This window comes from Bombina bombina, chromosome 2 (genome assembly GCF_027579735.1).
Source record: "Bombina bombina isolate aBomBom1 chromosome 2, aBomBom1.pri, whole genome shotgun sequence".
Classification (NCBI taxonomy): domain Eukaryota; kingdom Metazoa; phylum Chordata; class Amphibia; order Anura; family Bombinatoridae; genus Bombina; species Bombina bombina.
This window is the reverse complement of record NC_069500.1, coordinates 1238037673-1238062639: the sequence shown is the minus strand read 5'-3', so window position 1 is coordinate 1238062639 and position 24967 is coordinate 1238037673. Positions and strand designations below refer to the sequence as shown.

At 37.1% G+C, this 24967-nt stretch overlaps 1 protein-coding gene across 2 annotated transcripts in view; it reads right to left on the bottom strand.

Annotated features, from left to right (window-relative positions):
- ATP8A1 (ATPase phospholipid transporting 8A1) overlaps window positions 1-24967 on the bottom strand; it is a 608814-nt gene that overhangs the window by 352123 nt on the left and 231724 nt on the right. Inside the window, exons 13-17 of one of the 2 annotated variants that reach the window (XM_053704009.1) lie at window positions 22434-22561; window positions 22234-22311; window positions 21876-21964; window positions 18762-18812; window positions 6955-7030 (exon numbers count right to left, since the gene is read on the bottom strand). In XM_053704009.1, the coding sequence (XP_053559984.1) occupies window positions 6955-7030; window positions 18762-18812; window positions 21876-21964; window positions 22234-22311; window positions 22434-22561 (422 nt within the window). The remainder of the gene's footprint in view (window positions 1-6954; window positions 7031-18761; window positions 18813-21875; window positions 21965-22233; window positions 22312-22433; window positions 22562-24967) is intronic. The other variant, XM_053704008.1, reaches the window with a different exon arrangement.

Sequence of the window (24967 nt, the reverse complement as noted above, 5' to 3'; positions counted from 1 at the left end):
GAAAAACATAATTTATGCTTACCTGATAAATTCCTTTCTTCTGTAGTGTGATCAGTCCACGGGTCATCATTACTTGTGGGACATTATCTGCTCCCCCACAGGAAGTGCAAGAGGATTCACCCAGCAGAGTCGCCATACAGCTCCTCCCCTCTACGTCACCTCCAGTCATTCGACCAAGGACCAACGAGAAAGGAGAAGCCAAGGGTGTAGTGGTGACTGGAGTATAATTTAAAAAATATTTACCTGCCTTAAAAAACAGGGCGGGCCGTGGACTGATCACACTACAGAAGAAAGGAATTTATCAGGTAAGCATAAATTATGTTTTCTTCTGTTAAGTGTGATCAGTCCACGGGTCATCATTACTTGTGGGATACCAATACCAAAGCAAAAGTACACGGATGACGGGAGGGATAGGCATGCTCTTTATACAGAAGGAACCACTGCCTGAAGAACCTTTCTCCCAAAAATAGCCTCCGAGGAAGCAAAAGTGTCAAATTTGTAAAATTTGGAAAAAGTATGAAGCGAAGACCAAGTTGCAGCCTTGCAAATCTGTTCAACAGAGGCCTCATTCTTAAAGGCCCAAGTGGAAGCCACAGCTCTAGTGGAATGAGCTGTAATTCTTTCAGGAGGCTGCTGTCCAGCAGTCTCATAAGCTAAACGAATTATGCTACGAAGCCAAAAAGAGAGAGAGGTAGCAGAAGCTTTTTGACCTCTCCTCTGACCAGAGTAAACGACAAACAGGGAAGACGTTTGTCGAAAATCTTTAGTTGCCTGTAAATAAAATTTAAGGGCACGAACTACGTCCAGATTGTGCAAAAGACGTTCCTTCCTCGAAGAATGATTTGGGCACAAGGATGGAACAACAATCTCCTGATTGATATTCCTGTTAGTTACTACCTTAGGTAAGAACCCAGGTTTAGTACGCAGAACTACCTTATCCGAGTGAAAAATCAAATAAGGAGAATCACAATGTAAGGCTGATAACTCAGAGACTCTTCGAGCCGAGGAAATAGCCATTAAAAATAGAACTTTCCAAGATAACAACTTTATAACAATGGAATGAAGGGGTTCAAACGGAACACCCTGTAAAACGTTAAGAACAAGGTTTAAACTCCATGGTGGAGCCACAGCTTTAAACACAGGTTTAATCCTGGCCAAAGCCTGACAAAAAGCCTGAATGTCTGGAACTTCTGACAGACGCTTGTGTAACAGAATGGACAGAGCTGAGATCTGTCCCTTTAAGGAACTAGCGGATAACCCCTTTTCTAAACCTTCTTGTAGAAAAGACAATATCCTAGGAATCCTAACCTTACTCCAAGAGTAACCTTTGGATTCGCACCAATATAGGTATTTACGCCATATTTTATGGTAAATCTTTCTGGTAACAGGCTTCCTAGCCTGTATTAAGGTATCAATAACTGACTCAGAAAAACCACGCTTTGATAAGATCAAGCGTTCAATTTCCAAGCAGTCAGCTTCAGAGAAGTTAGATTTTGATGTTTGAAAGGACCCTGAATCAAAAGGTCCTGTTTCAGAGGTAACGACCAAGGTGGACAGAATGACATGTCCACCAGATCTGTATACCAAGTCCTGCGTGGCCATGCAGGCGCTATTAGAATCACTGATGCTTTCTCCTGTTTGATTCTGGCAATCAATCGAGGAAGCATCGGGAAAGGTGGAAACACATAAGCCATCCTGAAGGTCCATGGTGCTGTCAAGGCATCTATCAGGACCGCTCCCGGATCCCTGGATCTGGACCCGTAGCGCGGAAGCTTGGCGTTCTGTCGAGACGCCATGAGATCTATCTCTGTTTTGCCCCAACGTCGAAGTATTTGGGCAAAGACCTCTGGATGAAGTTCCCACTCCCCCGGATGAAAAGTCTGACGACTTAAGAAATCCGCCTCCCAGTTCTCCACTCCCGGGATGTGGATTGCAGACAGGTGGCAAGAGTGAGACTCTGCCCAGCGAATTATCTTCGATACTTCCATCATTGCTAGGGAGCTTCTTGTCCCTCCCTGATGGTTGATATAAGCTACAGTCGTGATGTTGTCCGACTGGAACCTGATGAACCCCCGAGTTGTTAACTGGGGCCAAGCCAGAAGAGCATTGAGGACTGCTCTCAATTCCAGAATGTTTATTGGAAGAAGACTCTCCTCCTGATTCCATAGTCCCTGAGCCTTCAGAGAATTCCAGACAGCGCCCCAACCTAGTAGGCTGGCGTCTGTTGTTACAATTGACCAGTCTGGCCTGCTGAATGGCATTCCCCTGGACAGATGTGGCCGATAAAGCCACCATAGAAGAGAATTTCTGGTCTCTTGATTCAGATTTAGAGTGGGGGACAAATCTGAGTAATCCCCATTCCACTGACTTAGCATGCACAGTTGCAGTGGTCTGAGATGTAGGCGTGCAAAAGGAACTATGTCCATTGCTGCTACCATTAGTCCGATTACCTCCATGCATTGAGCTACTGACGGGTGTTGAATAGAATGAAGGACACGGCATGCACTTTGAAGTTTTGTTAACCTGTCCTCTGTCAGGTAAATCTTCATTTCTACAGAATCTATCGGAGTCCCCAGGAAGGGAACTCTTGTGAGTGGAAAGAGAGAACTTTTCTCTTCGTTCACTTTCCATCCATGCGACCTTAGAAATGCCAGTACTATCTCTGTATGAGATTTGGCAGTTTGAAGGCTTGAAGCTTGTATCAGTATGTCGTCTAAGTACGGAGCTACTGAAATTCCTTGCGGTCTTAGTACCGCCAGAAGAGTGCCCAGAACCTTTGTGAAGATTCTTGGAGCCGTAGCCAGTCCGAATGGAAGAGCTACAAACTGGTAATGCCTGTCTAAAAAGGCAAACCTTAGATACCGGTAATGGCTTTTGTGAATCGGTATGTGAAGGTAAGCATCCTTTAAATCCACTGTGGTCATGTACTGACCCTCTTGGATCATGGGCAAAATTGTTCGAATAGTTTCCATCTTGAACGATGGAACTCTTAGGAATTTGTTTAGGATCTTTAAATCTAAGATTGGCCTGAAGGTTCCCTCTTTTTTGGGAACTACAAACAGATTTGAGTAAAACCCTTGTCCTTGTTCCAACCGCGGAACTGGATGGATCACTCCCATTAATAAAAGATCTTGTACGCAGCGTAGAAACGCTTCCTTCTTTGTTAGGTTTGTTGACAACCTTGACAGATGAAATCTCCCTCTTGGGGGAGAGGATTTGAAGTCCAGAAGGTATCCCTGAGATATGATCTCTAACGCCCAGGGATCCTGAACATCTCTTGCCCAAGCCTGGGCGAAGAGGGAAAGTCTGCCCCCCACTAGATCCGGTCCCGGATCGGGGGCCCTCAATTCATGCTGTCTTAGGGGCAGCAGCAGGTTTTCTGGCCTGTTTGCCCCTGTTCCAGGACTGGTTAGGTTTCCAGCCTTGTCTGTAGCGAGCAACAGCTCCTTCCTGTTTTGGTGCAGAGGAAGTTGATGCTGCTCCTGCTTTGAAATTACGAAAGGAACGAAAATTGGACTGTCTAGCCTTGGCTTTGGCCTTGTCCTGAGGCAGGGCATGACCTTTACCTCCTGTAATGTCAGCAATAATCTCTTTCAAGCCGGGCCCGAATAAGGTCTGCCCTTTGAAAGGAATATTAAGCAATTTAGATTTAGACGTAACATCAGCTGACCAGGATTTCAGCCACAGAGCTCTGCGTGCCTGAATGGCGAATCCTGAATTTTTAGCCGCAAGTTTAGTTAAATGTACTACGGCATCTGAAATAAATGAATTAGCTAACTTAAGGAATTTAAGTTTGTGTGTGATGTCATCTAGTGTGGATGATTGAAGTGTCTCTTCCAGAGACTCAAACCAAAATGCTGCTGCAGCCGTGACAGGCGCAATACATGGAAGAGGTTGCAATATAAACCCTTGTTGAACAAACATTTTCTTAAGGTAACCCTCTAATTTTTTATCCATTGGATCTGAAAAAGCACAGCTATCCTCCACTGGGATAGTGGTACGCTTAGCTAAAGTAGAAACTGCTCCCTCCACCTTAGGGACCATTTGCCATAAGTCCCGTGTGGCGGCGTCTATTGGAAACATCTTTCTGAATATAGGAGGGGGTGAGAAAGGCACACCGGGTCTATCCCACTCCTTAGTAACAATGTCAGTAAGTCTCTTAGGTATAGGAAAAACGTCAGTACTCGTCGGTACCGCAAAATATTTATCCAACCTACACATTTTCTCTGGGATTGCAACTGTGTTACAATCATTCAGAGCCGCTAATACCTCCCCTAGTAACACACGGAGGTTCTCAAGCTTAAATTTAAAATTTGAAATGTCTGAGTCCAGTTTATTTGGATCAGAACCGTCACCCACAGAATGAAGCTCTCCGTCTTCACGTTCTGCAAACTGTGACGCAGTATCAGACATGGCCCTTGCATTATCAGCGCACTCTGTTCTCACCCCAGAGTGATCACGTTTACCTCTTAGTTCTGGTAGTTTAGCCAAAACTTCAGTCATAACAGTAGCCATATCTTGTAATGTGATTTGTAATGGCCGCCCAGATGTACTCGGCGCTACAATATCACGCACCTCCTGAGCGGGAGATGCAGGTACTGACACGTGAGGCGAGTTAGTCGGCATAACTCTCCCCTCGTTGTTTGGTGAAATATGTTCAATTTGTACAGATTGACTGTTTTTTAAAGTAGCATCAATACATTTAGTACATAAATTTCTATTGGGCTCCACTTTGGCATTAACACATATAGCACAGAGATATTCCTCTGAATCAGACATGTTTAACACACTAGCAAATAAACAGCAACTTGAAAATACTTTTCAAAGTAATTTACAAATAATATGAAAACGAACTGTGCCTTTAAGAAGCACAGAAAAAAATTATAACAGTTAAAATAATTAAGTTATAGCATCAATCTTTGTCAGAATATACAGTTTTAGCAAAGGATTGTTCCCCTCAGCAATTAAACAACACAACTTTAGCAAAGGTTTAATCCCATTAGCAAAGATAACAATTTCTGAAAGCAGGAAACAAATTACAGAATAAACGTTTTTATCTCAGTCAAACTATAATTCTCACAGCTCTGCTGTGCTGACTGAAATATTTGATGCATAGTAAAAGCGCCCCTCCCCCACACACACAGCAGTGAGGGAGAACAGAAACTGACAGAAAAAAACAGATTTAAGCAACTGCCAAGTGGAAAAATAGTGCCCAAACATTTATTCACTCAGTACCTCAGTAAATGAAAACGATTTTACATTCCAGCAAAAACGTTAAACATAATCTCTAGTTATTAAACAGCTTTATGTCTTTCTTACAGTGTAATTCTAGTGAATTACCATTCTCCCAGAATACTGAAGTGTAAAGTATACATACATGACATTATATCGGTATGGCAGGATTTTCTCATCAATTCCATTGTCAGAAAATAAAAACTGCTACATACCTCTATGCAGATTCATCTGCCCGCTGTCCCCTGATCTGAAGTTTACCTCACTCCTCAGATGGCCGAGAACAGCAATATGATCTTAACTACTCCGGCTAAAATCATAGCAAAACTCTGGTAGATTCTTCCTCAAACTCTGCCAGAGAGGTAATAACACACTCCGGTGTTATTTTAAAATAACAAACTTTTGATTGAAGATATAAAACTAAGTATAATCACCATAGTCCTCTCACACGACCTATCTAGTTGCTGGGTGCAAGAGAATGACTGGAGGTGACGTAGAGGGGAGGAGCTGTATGGCGACTCTGCTGGGTGAATCCTCTTGCACTTCCTGTGGGGGAGCAGATAATGTCCCACAAGTAATGATGACCCGTGGACTGATCACACTTAACAGAAGAAATATGGTTTTGAAATGGCAAAATGAGGCACTTTAACTCGAGCTCCAGAAAATATTTTTAACGTGTCTATAGCGGTCTAGTTATTTCAGTATTACAATTGTGTCAGTGCAATTCTGGTTTACTTATTAGAGTGAGACATCTAATTATCTAGTTTATTTTTTTGTTATGTTGGAATATCCCCAGTTGTATTTCAAAATGCCCAGAGGGACGCTTTATTGTAATTAATTATAGCTTTTTCTTAAAACATACGCAATGTCTCTGTGTGATTAATCTTTTTATACCAGTCGCACACTTGTTTGTGGTTCAGGCTTGTGTGCAGCTATAGACCCGTTTAAGGAAAAAAAGATTATTCAGATCACTAAAATATACCATGTGAAATAACAGCATTTAAAACAGGTAGGCAGCATTATTATTTTTAATCCAATATAAAGTAAGTGTTGTTTAAATTTAAACTGATATAAAAGTATCAGTTTTGTACAGGAAGTACCCATCAGCCAATGAGCATTAACAGGAAGTACCAATCAGCAAAAAATATTAATATAGGAAGCAGAAGTATGAACTGAAATGTAAACATTTTCTACTGCACATTATATCATGCAAAAAAATAAATAAAATACATAAAAATAAATTAAAACTACGGTAACAGTGATTGATTAATGGAATAAACTCCCATTAGAGGTGGTAAAAATAAACATTTCGTGGGACTACAGGAATACCTGGGATAAGCAAAAGGCTATCCGCCCAATTTATAGGAATAACAGGCAGACTTGAAGGGTCTATATTTCATACCTGCAGTTAAAATGTTTCCATTTGTTACATGCTGCTCTTTTATACGGATAACACAAATATTTGGGTACAGTCAGAGCTGTCAGTCTCACTGCCTGGAATTGCATCTTTCCCGGTTTTCAGTATTTTGCATAAAATTTAAACTCTGGCATTAACACCACTTTTTTTCCATTAAGTTCCCAAGTATTTTCTTCTTCTTATCTATTTTTTTAGAAGATACCCAGGAAAAGAACTAAAATATTTCTTTGACATTTGATGAATTCCCAAAACTCAGCATCTCAACATCTGCACATAACAATTTTTATTTAAACTATGCAACTTACATGATTACTTTCAAGATTCTCTAGGAGAGATGCATCATGGAAGTCCAGACTCTCTTCGTCACTTTGGATATCCTGCCTGGGGAATACAGTGAAGCATTTAATTATTTAACCAAGTACATGGAACAGACTTACAAGATTTATTTTAAAGTAGGTTTGATGCACAGATGCAGAAATGCTGATAACTCCTCACATCTGCAGAATGCATTTTCCGAAACAGCATAGAAATGGAGAAAATCTATACATACGGCTTTGTGTGAGATAATGTCTGAGAAAATGCACCCAACATTTCCTTGTGATTTGAATCATTTTATTACCTTGTAACAATTGTACTATTATGCTTTTGTACCCTGATATAATGTGTTTAAACTCTTCAAAAGGTCCAGCTCATTAATTGCAACGTTCATGATTTAGAGCTTAACTAGGTGTAACTGTTTTTGAAGAGGTGGAACACATAATTAACAAGGGGAATTAATATAATAAACTGTAGCATTTTATTATTGCACTAACATGTCACTTTAATGTGTATTGGTTCAACATGGAAAAGAACGACGGACTCAACTAAAACATGTCCCACATGTAACCACTGGCAGGGTGACAAAAATATCAGCAGAGGGTATAAGAACAAGTTGAATTCTAACGAGAAAAACTAAAGGCTTAGGGGCTATAAGCGTCCAATAAATATATTTTCTGTGGCTCCTGGTCTCTTTCCTGGAGAGTAGATGTTGGAAATAAAGACATTCTATATCACACTAGAAAACATCTGTATTACCTATTCACACCCACCCCCCTTAAAGGGACAGTCTACACCAGAATCGTTATTGTTTAAAAAGATTAATACCTTTATTACCCATTCCCTAGTTTTGCATAACCAACAGAGTTATATAAATACACTTTGTACCTCTGTGATTACCTTGTATCTAAGCCTCTGCAAACTGCCCCTTTATTTCAGTTCTTTTGATAGACATTCGTTTTAGCCAATCAGAGCTGGCTACCTGGAACTCCACGTGCGTGAACACAGTGTTATCTATGTGACACACATGAACTAACACCCACTAGTGGTGAAAAAACTGTCAAAATACCCTGAGAGAAGAGGCAGCCTTCAAGGGCTTAGAAATTAGCATATGAACCTCCTAGGTTTAGCTTTCAACTAAGAATATCAAGAGAACAATGCAAAATTGGTAATAAAAGTAAATTGGGAAATTGTTTAAAATTACATTCTCTATCTGAATCATGAAAGTTTATTTTGGACTACACTGTCCCTTTAATTTCCTCTCTCCTAAACCCACATAATGGATTTAAACACTTCTGCTGTGGAATCAGTATTGGCAATAATATTCTTGTGAGGCCTTCTCAGAACTTTATTATGCCACCCCAGGGGTCAAGTCCTACTAAAAGTGTGGGAACTCATCAAGACTTTCACCACCCTCACAATCAATATTTTTTTATATATATGTATATATACACACTGTATTTATATGTATATAATGAATCTATACACTTTTGTTACTGAAAGCAAATTAAATCTAATAAAGAGTTAAATGGTTGCCTTTGGGCTGGAGAATCCTCCTCTATCACAGAGTCTCACCCACTTCAGGTGCAATAGTCCTATTTCTGCTTAGGGTAGCTAAATAACCCCAGAGCAAGCCACACAGAAATGTAAGCACCATGTGTTCCACACATTGCGGGGTGATCACACAGCAGGACCGCTGACAGTCTTACGTTTAGTGTATTGTAGGAAGAGTTATTAACCATTACTAGAGGATCTCACTATCCCTCTAACCAGACTGTGCTCCAGTTCCTCCCACCAGCTGCAGCAATGTTTACTGAAGTGTTTCTGTTCTCTGTCCAGAGGGAACTTAGTTCCTTCTGCAAAAATAGTGCAGGAACTCCGTTCCCATGCGTTCCCACCTGACTTGACCCCTGTGCCACCCTCTTATTAGAATTATTATCATTTATTTGTAGAGCGCCGTAAACAAAAGGTATGATATACAAAGGTAGCATTTAAGAGGCAAATTATGCACCAGACGAGTGAACAGAGGGCCCTGCTAAGAGTTGCCAGCTGTTTGATACTGGGTTTTGTATAATAAGATTCTTTTTAGGCCTATATAGTGCTGAAAGAACATTTCTTTTTATTACAATATAGGGGACATTTGGAACTTAAAGGGACAATCAAGTCAAAATTAAACTTTTATGACTAAGACATAGCAAACAATAGTCTAATAGAAGAATACAGGATAACAATCTGCTGGGCCACATAAATGGCATTTTTTTTTTTTTTGCAATATGTCCAATTAAAAGGACTGAGCATTTTCAAAAGCAACAAGGTTTACATCACTTAGAATTAAGTTCACTGGCATTATAATTATATTCTCAAGATGTCTTCAGGGAAAATAGGCTTTATTGTCAAACATATAATTTACTTACAAAACAAGCAAGACTATATTAAATTGTTTTTTCATGACCGCATTAAGAAGAAAAAACAAAAAAACGGGGCACACTAAAAAGTTGCAGCATCAGACATAAAATTAATAACTTCAAATTCCCACCAGAACAATTTAAATAACCAAAAACGGTAAATTAATTTCCTTTGCTTATGTTTATTAAAGTAACTACCAAACAAGTAATTACTGCTTTGTAGGCTTTTGGTATAAACAGCCTGCAACGGCTCCTCTGTTCCTTTCCTCTTATAACTGAAGCACATTTAGATTTATTAACGGTTTTCTTTTTTATAAATAATATTTACCATATGACAAAATGGCATATGCCTAACCGTAATCAAAGCATTTGGATAGAATAAATAAATGCATCAACAATACATATAACGAAAAAAATAATACATTAGTCACATTACAGAACAAATTAAAACTCAGACCTCCAGTCTGTTGCAAACTTTACTTTACTGCAAAATTTTCTTGCCTTTAAAGTGTTCCTACTGATTCATTTTACCTGCTGGAATGTATTAAAGGGACAGGAAACCCCAACATTTTCTATCATGATTCAGATACAACATAACATTTTAATCAACCTTCCAATTTTCTTCTATTATCAAATTTTCTTCATTCTGTTGTTATCCTTTGTTGAAGGAACATTGGCAGCTAGCTGAACACATCTAGTTAGCCAATCACAAGAGACAAATGTGACCAGGCACCAATCAGCAGCTAGCTCCCACTAGAGTAGGATATGTGTATATTCTTTCTAACAAAGGATACTAAGAGAATAAAGTACATTTGAAAATAGAAGCAAATTTAAAAGTCTTAAAATTACATGCAAGTTTAATTTTTACATTCCTATCCCTTTAAATGATTTACAAATGGATTGTTTACCTTTAAAGTGACAGTATACACCTTGTAATTAGAAGACATTTATGTTGTGTTGCTTTAGAATAAAATATCAACCAAGTATAAACAATTTTAAAACAATTTAATTTCCTTCCTACTGCAATTGTTTTTCAATAGCCAGACTCCACCCACCATTTGCCTTATAGGGAGGAGCCAATCTTGGATTTTGTCTGCCAATAAGACTAGCCACGATCATAAGGTTAGTGTGAAATGGATTGTTTAGCAGTTATCAGGTAGAAGCAAGTTAGGAAAAAAATATGTAGCAGGGTAAGCCCTAATAAGTAAACGGTGCATTTCCAGTTTTGAGAATTAAAAAATACACAATTTTCAGTGCTAAATTACATGAAAAGGGGGCAAAACTTTAAAAGTATATTGCAAAGCTGTTTTACTATGCATAGCCATTTTGTATTCAACTCTCTAAGTGTTTACTGTCCCATTAATTTGTCATATGAAAGAGTTGCTTTTGCATGTTGAAACCGCCAACAATATTCAGTACTGCAGTATTGGCAATAGAAAAATCTATGTAATCAACTTCCTTGTTGAGGGTGGGAAAAAAGAGCCCAGCCCATTTCAAAGGGTATTCCTGCAGTATACTTACAAATTAAACTGAGTTTCTCACAGATGCTACCATTGTTATATGTGACCATAAGCATTATGAGGTTCACTTCTAGGTTATGAGATTATTATTTATTTTTAAATAAATTGATTATCTCAAGATATTGTGAAACATAAATTAACTTAAAAATGTCTTTTGTATAAAGTGGTACCATAACAAATTCAGTTTTATGTTTCTAGGCCTTTTCATGTAGAAGATTATCACTATATTAGGGGGACTCTGAAAAAGGTCACAGACCATTTTATCCTGGTTAATGAATGGAAACTCTGCTTATAACACACTTTTGAACAATTTCAAACTTAATCATTTTTGTGGTTTAGAAAGAGGTAATACTGGCATACAAGACCAGCTTAGTCACATGGGTGAGATAGCTGTAATGTTTGCTATTGCACTTAAGAACTCGTTTGCCACAGAATCCCATTTAGAGGTGAGAATATATAGATATTGGTATGAAACTTAATGGGAATCCATCATTCAAGACTCCTTTCAAAACTAAAGATGCAGACATGTTTCACTCTTGTATCTAGAGAAACAACTGATAATATCTTGCAATATTTTAAACTAATGAGCATTTTGTTTTTACTTGACTATCACTTCCGGTGGCAGAAAGGCCATGTGATCTTTCTTCCCTACCCGTACACTTCCTGTGCATGTGTCCATGTCATGCATAACTCACAGTGGTTCAGCAGGCGGATACTTTTTGCTGGAAATTTAAATTCATCTACTCTGGTAATGCAGCTGATCAAAGGGGACTGCTAGTGACATACATTTCCCATGAAGAGTTTTGGTTATTTATATGTTTAAAGGCAATTGCCGAGGAAAAATATTAGGGCCAGATTTCATGAAGAACGATACTGCTTGGGTGTGGTGCGTTCTTTTGTGCAATGCCTTGCGCGACTCAACTGCTTATTACAAGTTATTGGTTAAAAAAACTCAACTAACCACTTGTTTTGTGTATGCATTAAAATTATTGCATTGCATGCTTATAATAGAAATAACTAATTAGAACCCAGGATACAAGTACCTTGATATTACAGCTACTTTATTTTTATTTTTTTTGTATAGGGTTTTTTTTATGGGGTATTTTTGTTTTGTTTGGGGGTTTTTTTGGGGGGGGGGGGCTTGGCTTTTTAAAATAGTTTTTTTTTTATTTTTAGGAGTACTTTCATTTTTTTTCACTAATGCTTTTTATGTTTAGTAATTTTGTTTTAGTAAAGTTTGTTTTTGTAATTTAGGGGGAGCAGATAGGGGTTAAATAGTGTAGGATGTTTTTTTGCACTGGAGGTTTTTTTTGCATTGGGGGTTGTGGCAGTTTAATGGGGGGGTTTGTGTTGGGGCTTGTTTAGTGTGGGGGTGTTTTTTGCACTGGAGGTTGTGGCAGTTTAAGGATTGATAATGTAGGGGTTATTTTTTTGCATATGGGAGTGTTTGTGTTTGTTTTGTTTGGAAGTAATAGTGTGGGAGTGTTTGTGTTTGTTTAGTTTGGAAGTAATAGTGTGGGAGTGTTTGTGTTGGGGGGCGAGGGGGATAAGGGGTTAAAAGTGCTATGGGGCAGTAGTTAGGGAAATGTCTTTCATTTTAATATTTTAGTTATATTTTTCATGCCTGTGCTAGACATTATGGTAGGGCAACAACCTTGTTTCCCAAGTGAAATAACTAACACTCACATAAATCTTGGGAACAGTAACCAACTACATGTAATATGAGCACAAAAATGGAAGTTGAACGGATTTAGCACTAGTGGTATTAGTAGTGTTCCATACAGTTTCCATTCCACTTTTAATCTGTCCCTTTATTGTTAACTGGGAAAAGAGTATTTTTCCATACTCTCCGATTCAAATAAATTGTACCTACACCAGTACTATGACAGTCATAAAGAAACTGATTAAGTGCAATTCATGTAATTGGCAAGAGTCCATGAGCTAGTGACGTATGGGATAGAAATACCCAAGATGTGGAAGATCACAGAAGAGTCACTAGAGAGGGAGTGATAAAATAATAACAGCTATTTCCACTGAGAAAATAAATTCACACAATAATTAAGTTTTTCTTGAAAAAACTTAAATCAAAAGCAATAGAATCAAACAAACAGCTGCCTGGAGAACTTTTCTACCAAGGATTGTTTCAGAAGAAGCAGAATGCATTAAGATGGTAAAAACAATAAAAGTATGCAAAGAAGACCAAAATACTGCTTTGCAAATTTGATCATCCGAAGCTTCATTCTGAAAAAGCCCAAGAAATGGCGACTGAACTTAGCAGAATGAGCTGTAAATCTCTGAGGCGGAACCTCCCTGCCTCCAAATAAGCATTGAAAAACAAAAGCTTTTACAAGGATGCCAAAGAAATAGCAGAGGCTAAGGCTTCCTAAACTTTTCTGAAACCAGAAAAACAACAAATAAACTAGAAGTCTTCTCAAATCCTAATAACCTCGATATAGAATTACAAAGCTCTTACCGCATCAAAAGGATGTAAAGAACTCTCAAAAAATTCTTTATGATTAGAAAACAAAGAAGGAACAACAATTTCTCTACTAATGTTGTTCAAATTCACAACCTTAGGAAAAAAGAAGCCCACAAAACAACTTACCTAGATGAAAAAAATCAGATAAGGAGGCACAGAAGAGAGCTGGTATATCAGGAAGTCTTCTAGCAGAAGAGATAGCCAAAAGAAACAACACTTTCCAAGAAAGTAGATAATCTTTAAAGAAAATATAGGCTCAAAAGAAAGAGCCTGCAAAATCCTTGAACCAAATTAAGACAGGCTTGATACAAACCAAAAACCTGAAAAAACAGGGAATATCAGGAAGTTTAAACAATCTTTCTAGGAAATAAAACTGAAAGAACAGATTTTTGTCCCTTCAAAAAATTTGCAGACAAACTTATCCAAGCCATCCTGAAGAAACTGAAAAATCCTAGGAATTCTAAAACAATGCCAAGAGAATTTATGAGAAGAACACCATAAAATATAGGTTTTCCAAACCTGATAATACATGTTCCTTGAAACAGACTTAAAATCCTGCAACATAGTGATAAAAACCCTCTATGACTAAACACTAATCAATTTCCATACCTTCAAATTAGTAATTTGAGATCCCGATGGAAAAATGGCCCCTGAAACAAGAGGGCTGGCCAAAAACGGCCAAGGATGGCAACTGGACATCCGGACAAGATCCACATACCAAACCTGTGAGGCCATGCTGATGCTATCAGAAACGCATGAAACTGTTCCAATATGATCTTGAAGATCACCCTTGGAAGAAAAATACCAGAGGCGGAAATATGTAGCCAGGTTGCAAAACCAAGGCACTGCTAATAAATCCACCATTTCCGCCTGACCAAATAAGGAAACACCACAATACCCTACTGTCTTATTACAGAAAGAAGGGCACCCAGAACCTTTGAAAAGATTCATAAAGCTGTCGCTAGACCAAATAGAAAAGGGACAAATTGGTAAAGCTTACTTACAAAAGAGAATCTCAGTGGTCTAAATAAAATAAAATATGAGGATAAACGTTCTGTAAAATTGAGTGGACATGAAATTACCTTGTTGAACAAAAAGGCATAATAGTCCTTATAGTCGCCAACTTGAACGTTGAGTCTCCTACAAAACAATATAAAGTCTTCAGATCCAAGAGTGTACTGAGTAAACCTTTCTTCTTTTGGACAAAGAATAGAATTGAATAGAAACCCAATACCTGTTCCTGCTAAAGAACAGTACACGAAGTGTACTGAGAAAGAAAGAATCTTTCCATAGAAGGTCTCATTCTAAAAATCTATTCAGACCCTAAGAATAATAAAGATTTTGGACTGAATTAATCCAAAAACAATTTAATCTGCCCCCCCCCACCAAAAGTACTGGTTTGAGAACCATACCTTTGTGCAGTTGAACAACAAGTAATTATATAGCATTTTCTCCCAGAAGGATACAAAAAAAATGCTTTCTTCAGTGCTTGCACTCTGAGTTAACCAAATTAGCAGCTGATAAAAACAGTTATTATTACCCAAATAAATGGTACACAATAAATTTACCTCAAAAAGGCTAAAGGGCTGTATTAACCCTGCCGGGATATGAATCTAAGACCCTTGGATCTAGAACAAGCGTTTGTAGTCAGGACATTCACCAACTGATCTACATCACCGGACTAAACGTAGGGCAGAAAAGACTCTAAACCTCCAGAAATAGTGAAGATAATAGAAACCAAACAAATTATTATCCTAACAAGCTAGAGATAATAAAATATATTTGAAATCATAATAATACATATAGTAAACATAATAAAATGAATACATCAGAAGTAAATAAACAGAGTTATATACTTGAGAATCTGAAACTGCTTATGCTAACTGTTCAACAACAAAAAAGGATGAAAGAACAGTAATGTCAGCCACAGATAAAGGCTGAGCTAAAAATATAAACAGCACATGAATATGCTGTACTAAGGTTATATTCAAACTCTAGAGAAGCCTAAAAATAAGTACCAATTTCAATAGAAATAATAGTACAGTCCCAAAAGGGAATCAGGGTAAACCATTCTTTAGAACATAATACAGATAGTATCTTGAATAGGAAAAACCCTGAGGAGCAAATTAAAATCTTAAATTCCAGATTTTAAAATAACAGTTAATAGGAGGACTAGGCTCCTAAAAGCTAAAAATAACAAAATTCCCTTAAAGGGACATAATACCCAAATGTTTAAACACTTGAAAGAGATGCAGTATATCTGTAAAAAGCTGACTAGAAAATATCTCCTGAACATCTCTATGTAAAAAAGAAAGATATTTTACCTCAAAAGTTCCTCAGTAGCCACCTCCCATTGTAAAGGATTTCTAAGCAGCATTTTAGCGAGTCTGTCCTGGGACATCTTAGGGGATGAGCCTCGTGCACTCTCATATTATTTCCCTATTCAGCTTACTATGAAATCTCATGAGAGTTAAGTGAAATCTCATGAGATCACAGTAAAAGAGTTCATGACCTCAGCACTGCTGATGCGGATTGGCTGCTGTTCATTTCTTCATTTTTTTTTTTTTACCTACAGCTGGGAACAGTGGAGTATAACTTTTTACACAGAACTTACTCTGCTGAGCTGAGGAGATTGTGAGGTAAAATATCTTCCTTTTTTACATAGAGATGCTCAGGGGATATTTTCCTGTCAGCTTTTTAGAGTTATACTGCATCAGTTTCAAGTGATTTAGCATATGAGTATTATGTCCCTTTAAGAAAGAACAAAGAATGTTCAAATGAAAAATAAGGAGAATTTTTAATAAAACTGTTTCTGATACAGGATTCTTTGTGCCAAAGAAAACACATCAGTAGAATAAACTTAAGTATGCTGTCGGTCAGAACAAAATTAATTAAATCTTAACAATTTTGAAAAGACCTCGTAAGTTTACTTAAAGGCATAATAGCAGGCATAACCTTTTATGATAAAAGTAATAACATGTGATGTTTGCAGATGAAATTAAATACATGAACTGAGTAAGTAAAAACAGTAAATGTCATTGTACATATAGAAACATTTTAAAGGGACATAAAACCCCATTTTTTTCTTCCATGATTCTGATAGAACATACAATTTTAAACAACTTTCCAATTTACTTCTTTTATCAAATTTTCTTCATTTTCTTGTTATCCTTTGTTGCTCATGAGTGTGCACGTGTCCACAACATTATATGGCAGCAGTTTTGCAACAATGTTATACATTAGCAGGAGCACTAGATGGCAGCACTATTTCCTGCCATGTAGTGCTTCAGGCATATGCACGCTACCTACCTAGGTATCCCTTCAACAAAGAATAACATGAGAACGAAACAAATTTGATAATAGAAGTAAATTGGAAACTTTTTAAAAATTGTATTCTCTATCTAAATAATGAAAGATATTTTGGGGGTTTACTGTCCCTTTAAGCATAAAATAAATGCCACATAATTGAGCTGAAGAAAATAACAGCTTAATAATGAAAAGAACACACTTGGTTTTGTAGAATTGTGTTTCAGGGCATCATAGTTTCTACAGAAACATCAGAGTCAGGATCAGAATGAAACATCTCGCAAAATGTAACAGAAAAAGAAAAATAACATTAGGCAAAAGATTAAATTTCCACAATGTAACAGTTTCAGTAGAAAGAAAAATAAAGCTAGTATTTTTTATTACAAAAAATAAAATCAAAAAGCAGGCATGATAGTTTTCAAAATTCACAGCGAATAACAAATGCAACTTCAAGTCAAAATAACTAGCGTCAACAAAGACGCAGGAAATAATGAAATTTGCGCCATCAAATGCGCATCTTTGCGGCAAAAAAATTTTGTTCCAAGAATGACGCAATAAATATCAGCATTTTGCGTCCTCGCGAGCCTAGATTTGCCCGCGAAAAAAATTGAAAAACAAGTCAAATTAGAAAAAAGACTGAACCCCAGGTAAGAAAAAAGAGTTTAAATAAACTTCCCAAACATTATTCCTATACTGAAACTGTTTAGACTGCAAAGGGAAATATACATAGACCTGACTCATGGCAAATATAAGTAAAAAACATATATTTAAAACTTTATATTAATACATAAAGCGCCAAACCATAGCTGAGAGTGTCTTAAATAATAATACATACTTACCGAAAGACAACCATCCCCATATAGCAGATAGCCAAACCAGTACTGAAAACTATCAGCAGAGGTAATGGTATATAAGAGTATGTTGTCTATCTGAAAAGGGAGGTAGGAGATGAATCCCTACGACCGATAACAGAGAACCCTTAAAAAGATTTCCCGTGAGAGAAACCATAAAATCAATAGGCGATACTCTCTTTACATCCCCTTTGACAAACACTGTACTCAGAGATGAATTGGGCTTCAGAATGCTTAGACGCGCTCATCACAGAAGAAAATCATAAAATCTAAGAACAAACTTACTTCACCACCTCCATAGGAGGCAAAGTTTGTAAAACTGAGTTGTGGGTGTGGTGGGAGGTGTATTTATAGGCATTTTGAGGTTTGGGAAACTCTGCCCCCTCCTGGTTGGAATGTATATCCCATACGTCACTAGCTCATGGACTCTTGCCAATTACATGAAAGAAACTAGCATCAGTGGAAGCCAACAGAAGCCAAGGATAGTCATCTCCCATATAAAGGGGATGCTTAAATTTGTGCACCTGTAGAATCAGTAATGTGAGGCCCTATAGGTATATGAACTAAGGCCACTGCATGTTTAGTCAATGTTACACCTGGAATCTGGAAATTCAAATGTGCAAACTTATTTTGAAACAAATGTTAAGAAACAAATGTTAAGAAACTTTCTAAATTTACTCCTGTAATAAATCTTTGGTTCAGCACCTAGTGTAGCTTGCTGATTGGTGGCTAAATGTACCTATCAATCAGCAAGCGCTATCCAGGGTGCTGAATAAGAAATGGCCTGGCTTCTAAGCTTACATTCCTGCTTTTTCAAATAAAGATACCAAGAAAAATTGATAATAGGAGTATATTAGAAAGTTGCTTAAAATTGCCTGCTTTATCTGAATCATGAAAGACAAAATTTGGGTTCAGTATCCCTTTAACTTACAATCCTAGCAATAAAAATGTTATAAAAAGGTGAAGCAAAACATTCACAAATAAAAGCACAATTATAAATGAAAATAAATAGGGTTAATGAGGGATTAAAGGGGCTCTTTTGAGCTATCTAAACTGATGTGTTGTGATCCCACCCATTAGTCTAGGTAGTTTTTATAGTGATAAAAGAAAAAAGTTAAAATGTGTAAATATGAAAGATATTAGTGCAGAAACTAGTTTCAGAAAATAAACATTTATATTATTAAACAAGCAAGAAAAATGCAGAATGCCCATAGATAGAAAGATGCCAAAGCTTACCAAGACTCTTCCCTAGAGATACTGTCTTTTTCCTCTGGCTCTGGACAATGGCTGCATATGAAGCGATAAAAAGCAGAGAGGGATAGATATATAGAAGAAAATATACAAACCACATATATAACACACACACTCATTCACCGAGAGGCCACTTGAAAAATATGTATCTAATTATTGACTGTGTAATGATACTATTCAGAATTAATGCTGTACTAAGTAATTACAAATGTGTGTGAATGCTAAAGGGACATACAACCAATTTATTTCATGTTTCAGGTAGAGCATACAATTTACTTTTTTGTTTCCAATTGAATTCTATTATCAAATTGACTTAATCTTCTTAGTATTATTTGTTAAAGGAGCTGCAATGCACCACTGGGAGCTAGCTGAACACATTGGGCCAGCCAATGAGAAGAAGCTCCTGAGACTACCTAGGTATGCTTTTCAACAAATAATGCCAAATGAATGAAGCAAATGAGATAATATAAGTAAATTGGAAAGTTGTTTAGATTTGCATGTTCAACCTAAATTATGAAATTTAATTTCAACTTTAAAGTTTTAACAACTTATTTTACTGCCCCTTTAACATTATGAATGCATAGTCTAGTACATGCACCACTATAGGAAAAGCCCAGTGATAATCCCCTCAAAAGTACAAAGGAATGTGTATGTGGTCACCACTTGCCAGCTCACATGTAGGGGCCTCAACAATAGACAGGGATTATTGGACACTTGCAGTAGTAAAAGTGCTGTACTAAATAGGTACAAGTCTTGGTGTAAAATAAACACTTCTTAGCATGCCTTAAATATGCAGAAACAATGATTGATAAGCAGAAAGGGAAGAGTGTATATACAGTGGATATAAAAAGTCTACACACCCCTGTTAAAAGGTTTCTGTGATGTAAAAAAATGAGACAAAGATAACTAATTTCAGAGCTTTTTCCACCTTTCATGTGACCTATAAACTGTACAACTCAATTGAAAAACAAACTGAAATCTTTTAGGTGAAGGGAAGTAAAAATAAAAAAATAAAATAATATGGTTGCATAAGTGTGCACACCCTTAAACTAATACTTTGTTGGAGCACCTTTTGATTTTATTAAAGCACTCAGTCTTTTTGGGTATTAGTCTATCAGCATGGCACATCTTGACTTGGCAAAATTTGCCCACTCTTCTTTTCAAAAACACTCCAAATCTGTCAGATTGCAAAGGGCATCTCCTGTGCACAGCCCTCTTCAGATCACCCCACAGATTTTCGATTGGATTCAGGTCTGGGCTCTGGCTGGGCCATTCCAAAACTTTAATCTTCTTCTGGTGAAGCTATTCCTTTGTTGATTTGGATGTATGCTTTGGGTCGTTGTCATGCTGAAAGATGAAGTTCCTCTTCATGTTCAGCTTTCTAGCAGAAGCCTGAAGGTTTTGTGCCAGTATTGACTGGTATTTGGAACTGTTCATAATTCCCTCTACCTTGAATAAGGCCCCAGTTCCAGCTAAAGAAAAACTGCCCCAAAGCATGATGCTGCCACCTCCATGCTTCACTGTGGGTATGGTGTTCTTTTGGTGATATGCAGTGTTGTTTTTGTGCCAAAAATATCTTTTGGAATTATTGCCAAAAAGTTCAACCTTGGTTTCATCAGACCAGAACACCTTTTGCAACATGCTTTTGGGAAACTTCAGATGTGTTCTTGCTAAATTTAACCGGGCTTGAATGCTTTTCTTCATAAGAAAAGGCTTCCAACTTGCCAGATATTCCTGCAGCTCCTTTAATGTTGCTGTAGGCCTCTTGGCAGCCTCCCAGAGCAGTTTTCTTCTCGTCTTTTCATCAATTTTGGAGGGACATCCAAGTTCTTGGTAATGTCACTGTTGCGCCATATTTTCTGCACTTGATGAACAGCTAAACTTTATTTGGGGCTAATCAGAGGCACTTTAAATGATGGCAGGTGTGTACTGACTCCTATTTAACATGATTTTGAATGTGATTGCTTAATTCTAAACACGGCTACATCCCCAGTTATAAGAGGGTCTTCACACTTAAGCAACCACATTATTTTAGTTTTTTTTGTTTACTTCCCTCCACCTAAAAGATTTCCGTTTGTTTTTCAATTGAGTTGTACAGTTTAAAGGTCACATTAAAAGGTGGGAAAAGTTCTGAAATTATTTATCTTTGTCTCATTTTTTTACAGCACAGAAACCTGACATTTTAACAGGGGTGTGTAGACTTTATATATATATACATATACATATACAGACATCCCAAGTCTCCCTGAAGTTCAGGGAGTCTCCCGGATTGTAATAGCGCCTTCCTGATGCCAGCAAATGGAACGCAATCTCCCTGAAACTCCAAGTACCATGATCCAATGTGGCCCAAATCCGGAAAAGTGTTTCTTTAAGGAATGCCTTTAGTTGCTGGGACGTTATAGAACCCTCAAAGCATGCACCAGTAACCAAAAAGCCCCCACTGATTTTAATAAAACACAAATGCTACCTTATTTACTGAATGTGGTTGTGCAATAATGCTACTATTTTTAATGTGAATTTAGTGGGAAGCTACTTTAATGATACGTCTCTATCTTATTTAGGGTTTATAAGGTGTCCAATATATAACTGGGAGGAGGGGGGGTGGCGGCGCAGTAGCGGGAGAAGCCACCTCCCTGAAATGAGTTTTTGCAGATTGGGATGTCTGTATATATATATATATATATATATATATATATATATATATATATATATATATATATATATATATATATATTAGTGGTTACCACACTCCCTAAGACTTCTGCAAAGCTTTACTATTTACTCCAATGCTGTGAGGCCATATCAACTAGAATGTATATGATTATACAAGTGTGATCTATAGGTAATAATTTTACAATATTCTTACCTATTTTTAAACGTCTAATTCTCCATATATTAAGAATATTTAATGTAACATTCAAATATCAAATGTATTATTTAAATAAACATAATATAAAATGAAAATATTTGATTTTTATTACACTTTATTACCCAAGTATGAAGAGTACTAAAGTATTAGTAGCATAGAGGGCCCATCTTTAATTGTGACACCGTATACACTGAGGTTTTTATTTAGACAAATTAAAAAACAAAACATACCCATAGGCATTTCCTGCGATTGTACACTTCTTAAATTGCATAACATTGCAGGTTAGGGTCCCAGTTTTGTCAGAAAAGATGTATTTTACCTGATTAAAAAAATAATGAAAAGAAAACCTTTATAAAGATCTGTACACACAAATACCACTTCAACATTCATGTTTCCAATTGATTTTTCAATTGTATATGAAACAGCAATATTTTAGCAAAAGAGCAAAATCTTAAAATTTACAGGGATATAAATATTTTTAAAAATTGTATTAAAAATCTTTGAAAACAAAAAATAAAAACAAAACAGTTGGTATCAGGATATTTGCACAAGAGCAACAAACGACTGGTTGATCCAAAGGGAACTTACTTGTCCTAGTTCTTCATTAAGGTTTGATGTTCGTGCCATAGCACCTGTATTAGTGGCCTCATAGTGCATGTCCACATCCTTTTGTGCAAAATACAGAAGAGTCAATTACCAAAATATACAGCTATTTTTTAATACATTTTAGATAATAAATAAATGCAGTAATTATTCAAATTGAATAGTATTAAAAACAAAACACTTACCCAATTAATAAAGTACGCCTGAATAAATTTTACCACCTCCAAAGTAACCAGCAAACTGATGGGTATGAGATTGTTGAAGAGAATGATAAACGTTAAAAAATTCAGTCCAAAGTTGCTAGCTCCTCCATCTGTTTAGTGATTACAGATAAAGCAACATGTTAAAACTGCTGCCACATACATAAAAATAGTTTCATTTTCATGGAAAACATAATTTGCCTTAAATAGCTGTAAACTAAAACGTTTATGTAATGGACATGTGCAGTAGTTTATTTTTATGGTACTATTGTTGAGCTAATTAAATGAAATATGACAAGACCATTTTCAATATCATATCATCATTTATAATTCACTATAATTGTGTGTGTATATATACACATATATATATATACATATATATTATATATACATATATACACACACATATATATATATACACACACACATATATATATATATATATATACACACACACACACACATATATATATATATACACACACACACATATATAGGCTTCAAAGTAGTGCACTCTCACTTGCCAACCCAGACACAGACCAGGGTGCCTAACGGAATGTACAGTCTGAATAGGAATAAGCACTCTCTGGATTTCAAATCAACAAATATTTATTCGGCAGTGACGTTTCGGGGCATTCACCCCTTCCTCAGACAACCCAAAATGTGATACAAGCAGTGTTAATATACCTATCCAAATCCCTCCCCCTTCTATTTTCAGCCAATCAAAAATACATCAAATCAAATCAAATAGGAGATGTATGTCAACAAAACAAATCCACTTCTGTGTACTTCACAACAATAATATAAAATAAGTGTAAGATACATACATCGTTATAAGATGTTATTGTGAAACAGTGACAATATAATAAGTGGCTATGGAACATTAATTAAAACAACCTATTATTCATTAAACCCTGTTCGGCCCACAGCATAAGTTTATCACATAAGGCATTACAATAATATCATCTAACAGTGAATTCAATATAATGATTAGGGAGGCTTACTTTTTAAAGCTTATTTAGCAGTCATGAATCGGTACAAACAATCCGCCATTCTCTACCACGCTCAGTGCAGCGTGGTCTGTGGGGGGCGTGTTCCCATCCGGGCTACCAACCAATCTTGTTCACAGATCGTCATGCCGCGAGCAGTGTTAGGCGTTGCCATGGCAACACATAGTGACGCAACAGCCTGCACCAAAGAGAGGCTAACGTTGCAAGTTGTCAATAGGTTGTCATGGAAACACCCAAAACAATCTATCCAATCATACACACAGTGCCCCAACGATCCAATGGTAACTCAATCTAGCAGCTTACAAAGTAAACTGATCAGTTAAGACATACTGCGTGACTATGTGAATTACAGAGGGATCGTAGGGCACTGATACATGACATCTCTGTTAGCTGTTCCCTAAGGACGATCCAAAGAACCAGCCATCATATATTAAAAATAACAGTGAGTAAAAGGTTATGCAGCTAAATGACCCAAAGTATCACAGACGCAGCACCAATGGGACCATAATAGATACATAATCTAGTATCCCAAGGGGATTTATATATCCAAAACCAAGGCACGTTACTAACTGTGTATCCAACAACCAAAATCTATCAATGGCTTGTATTCATAGTACACTGTCTGTTCTATTACTTATGACGCCACATACTTGAAATATCTAAGTATTAAGTCATACCATGTCCTACTACTAACCGATGTCAATTACTCACTGCCAGCTTAAGACTGACAGTGGGGAACCACAGTATATTATGGGTAACTTCTAGACCCTATTTTACCAATAAGGGGCCACGCCATTTTAGTAAGAATGATGTCATGGGCTCTAAACCTACCAAAATCACAGCAGGGCTAAACTAACCAAGACAGCCATATATTTAAAAAACTCTCTTCAGTTAGGCAATTAGTCACTATGGCCCCAAAAAATGGAAGACTGAACTTCATGCCACCTAGAGTATGGTGTTACAAGATGAGTAGTTAATGGATGAGTTATACGTGGACTCTCAGTATACCCACAAGGGCACGATAGGATGTGTATGGACTCTCATTAGTAGTTAATGGTTGGTATATTTGGAGACATCATATTGGATATGACCCCAGAACCGATCTTATAAGAAACAATGCCAGTCCACATTTGCATTCAATCCACCTGGTTGCACAGTTCCAAGTCTATGGATCCACTTCGCCTCAATTTGTAGGAGCTTCTTCTTCCTGTTGCCTCCCCGTGTCAAAGGTGGTACATGATCAATAAGTATGAAGCGCAGGTCCTTCACAGTGTGGTTCATCTGTAAAAAGTGGCGTGCCACTGGTTGTTCTGATGTGCCATCTTTGAGCGCAATCCTGATGGCACTCCGATGGTTAGCCATCCTCTTCTTAATGTCGTCATCCGTCTTACCGACGTAATACAACCCACATGTACAATTCAACAGGTAGACCACAAATGGGGTGGAGCAAGTAAGATGATGTTGGATCTTAAAACTCTGATTGGTATGTGGATGATGGAAGGTTTTGCT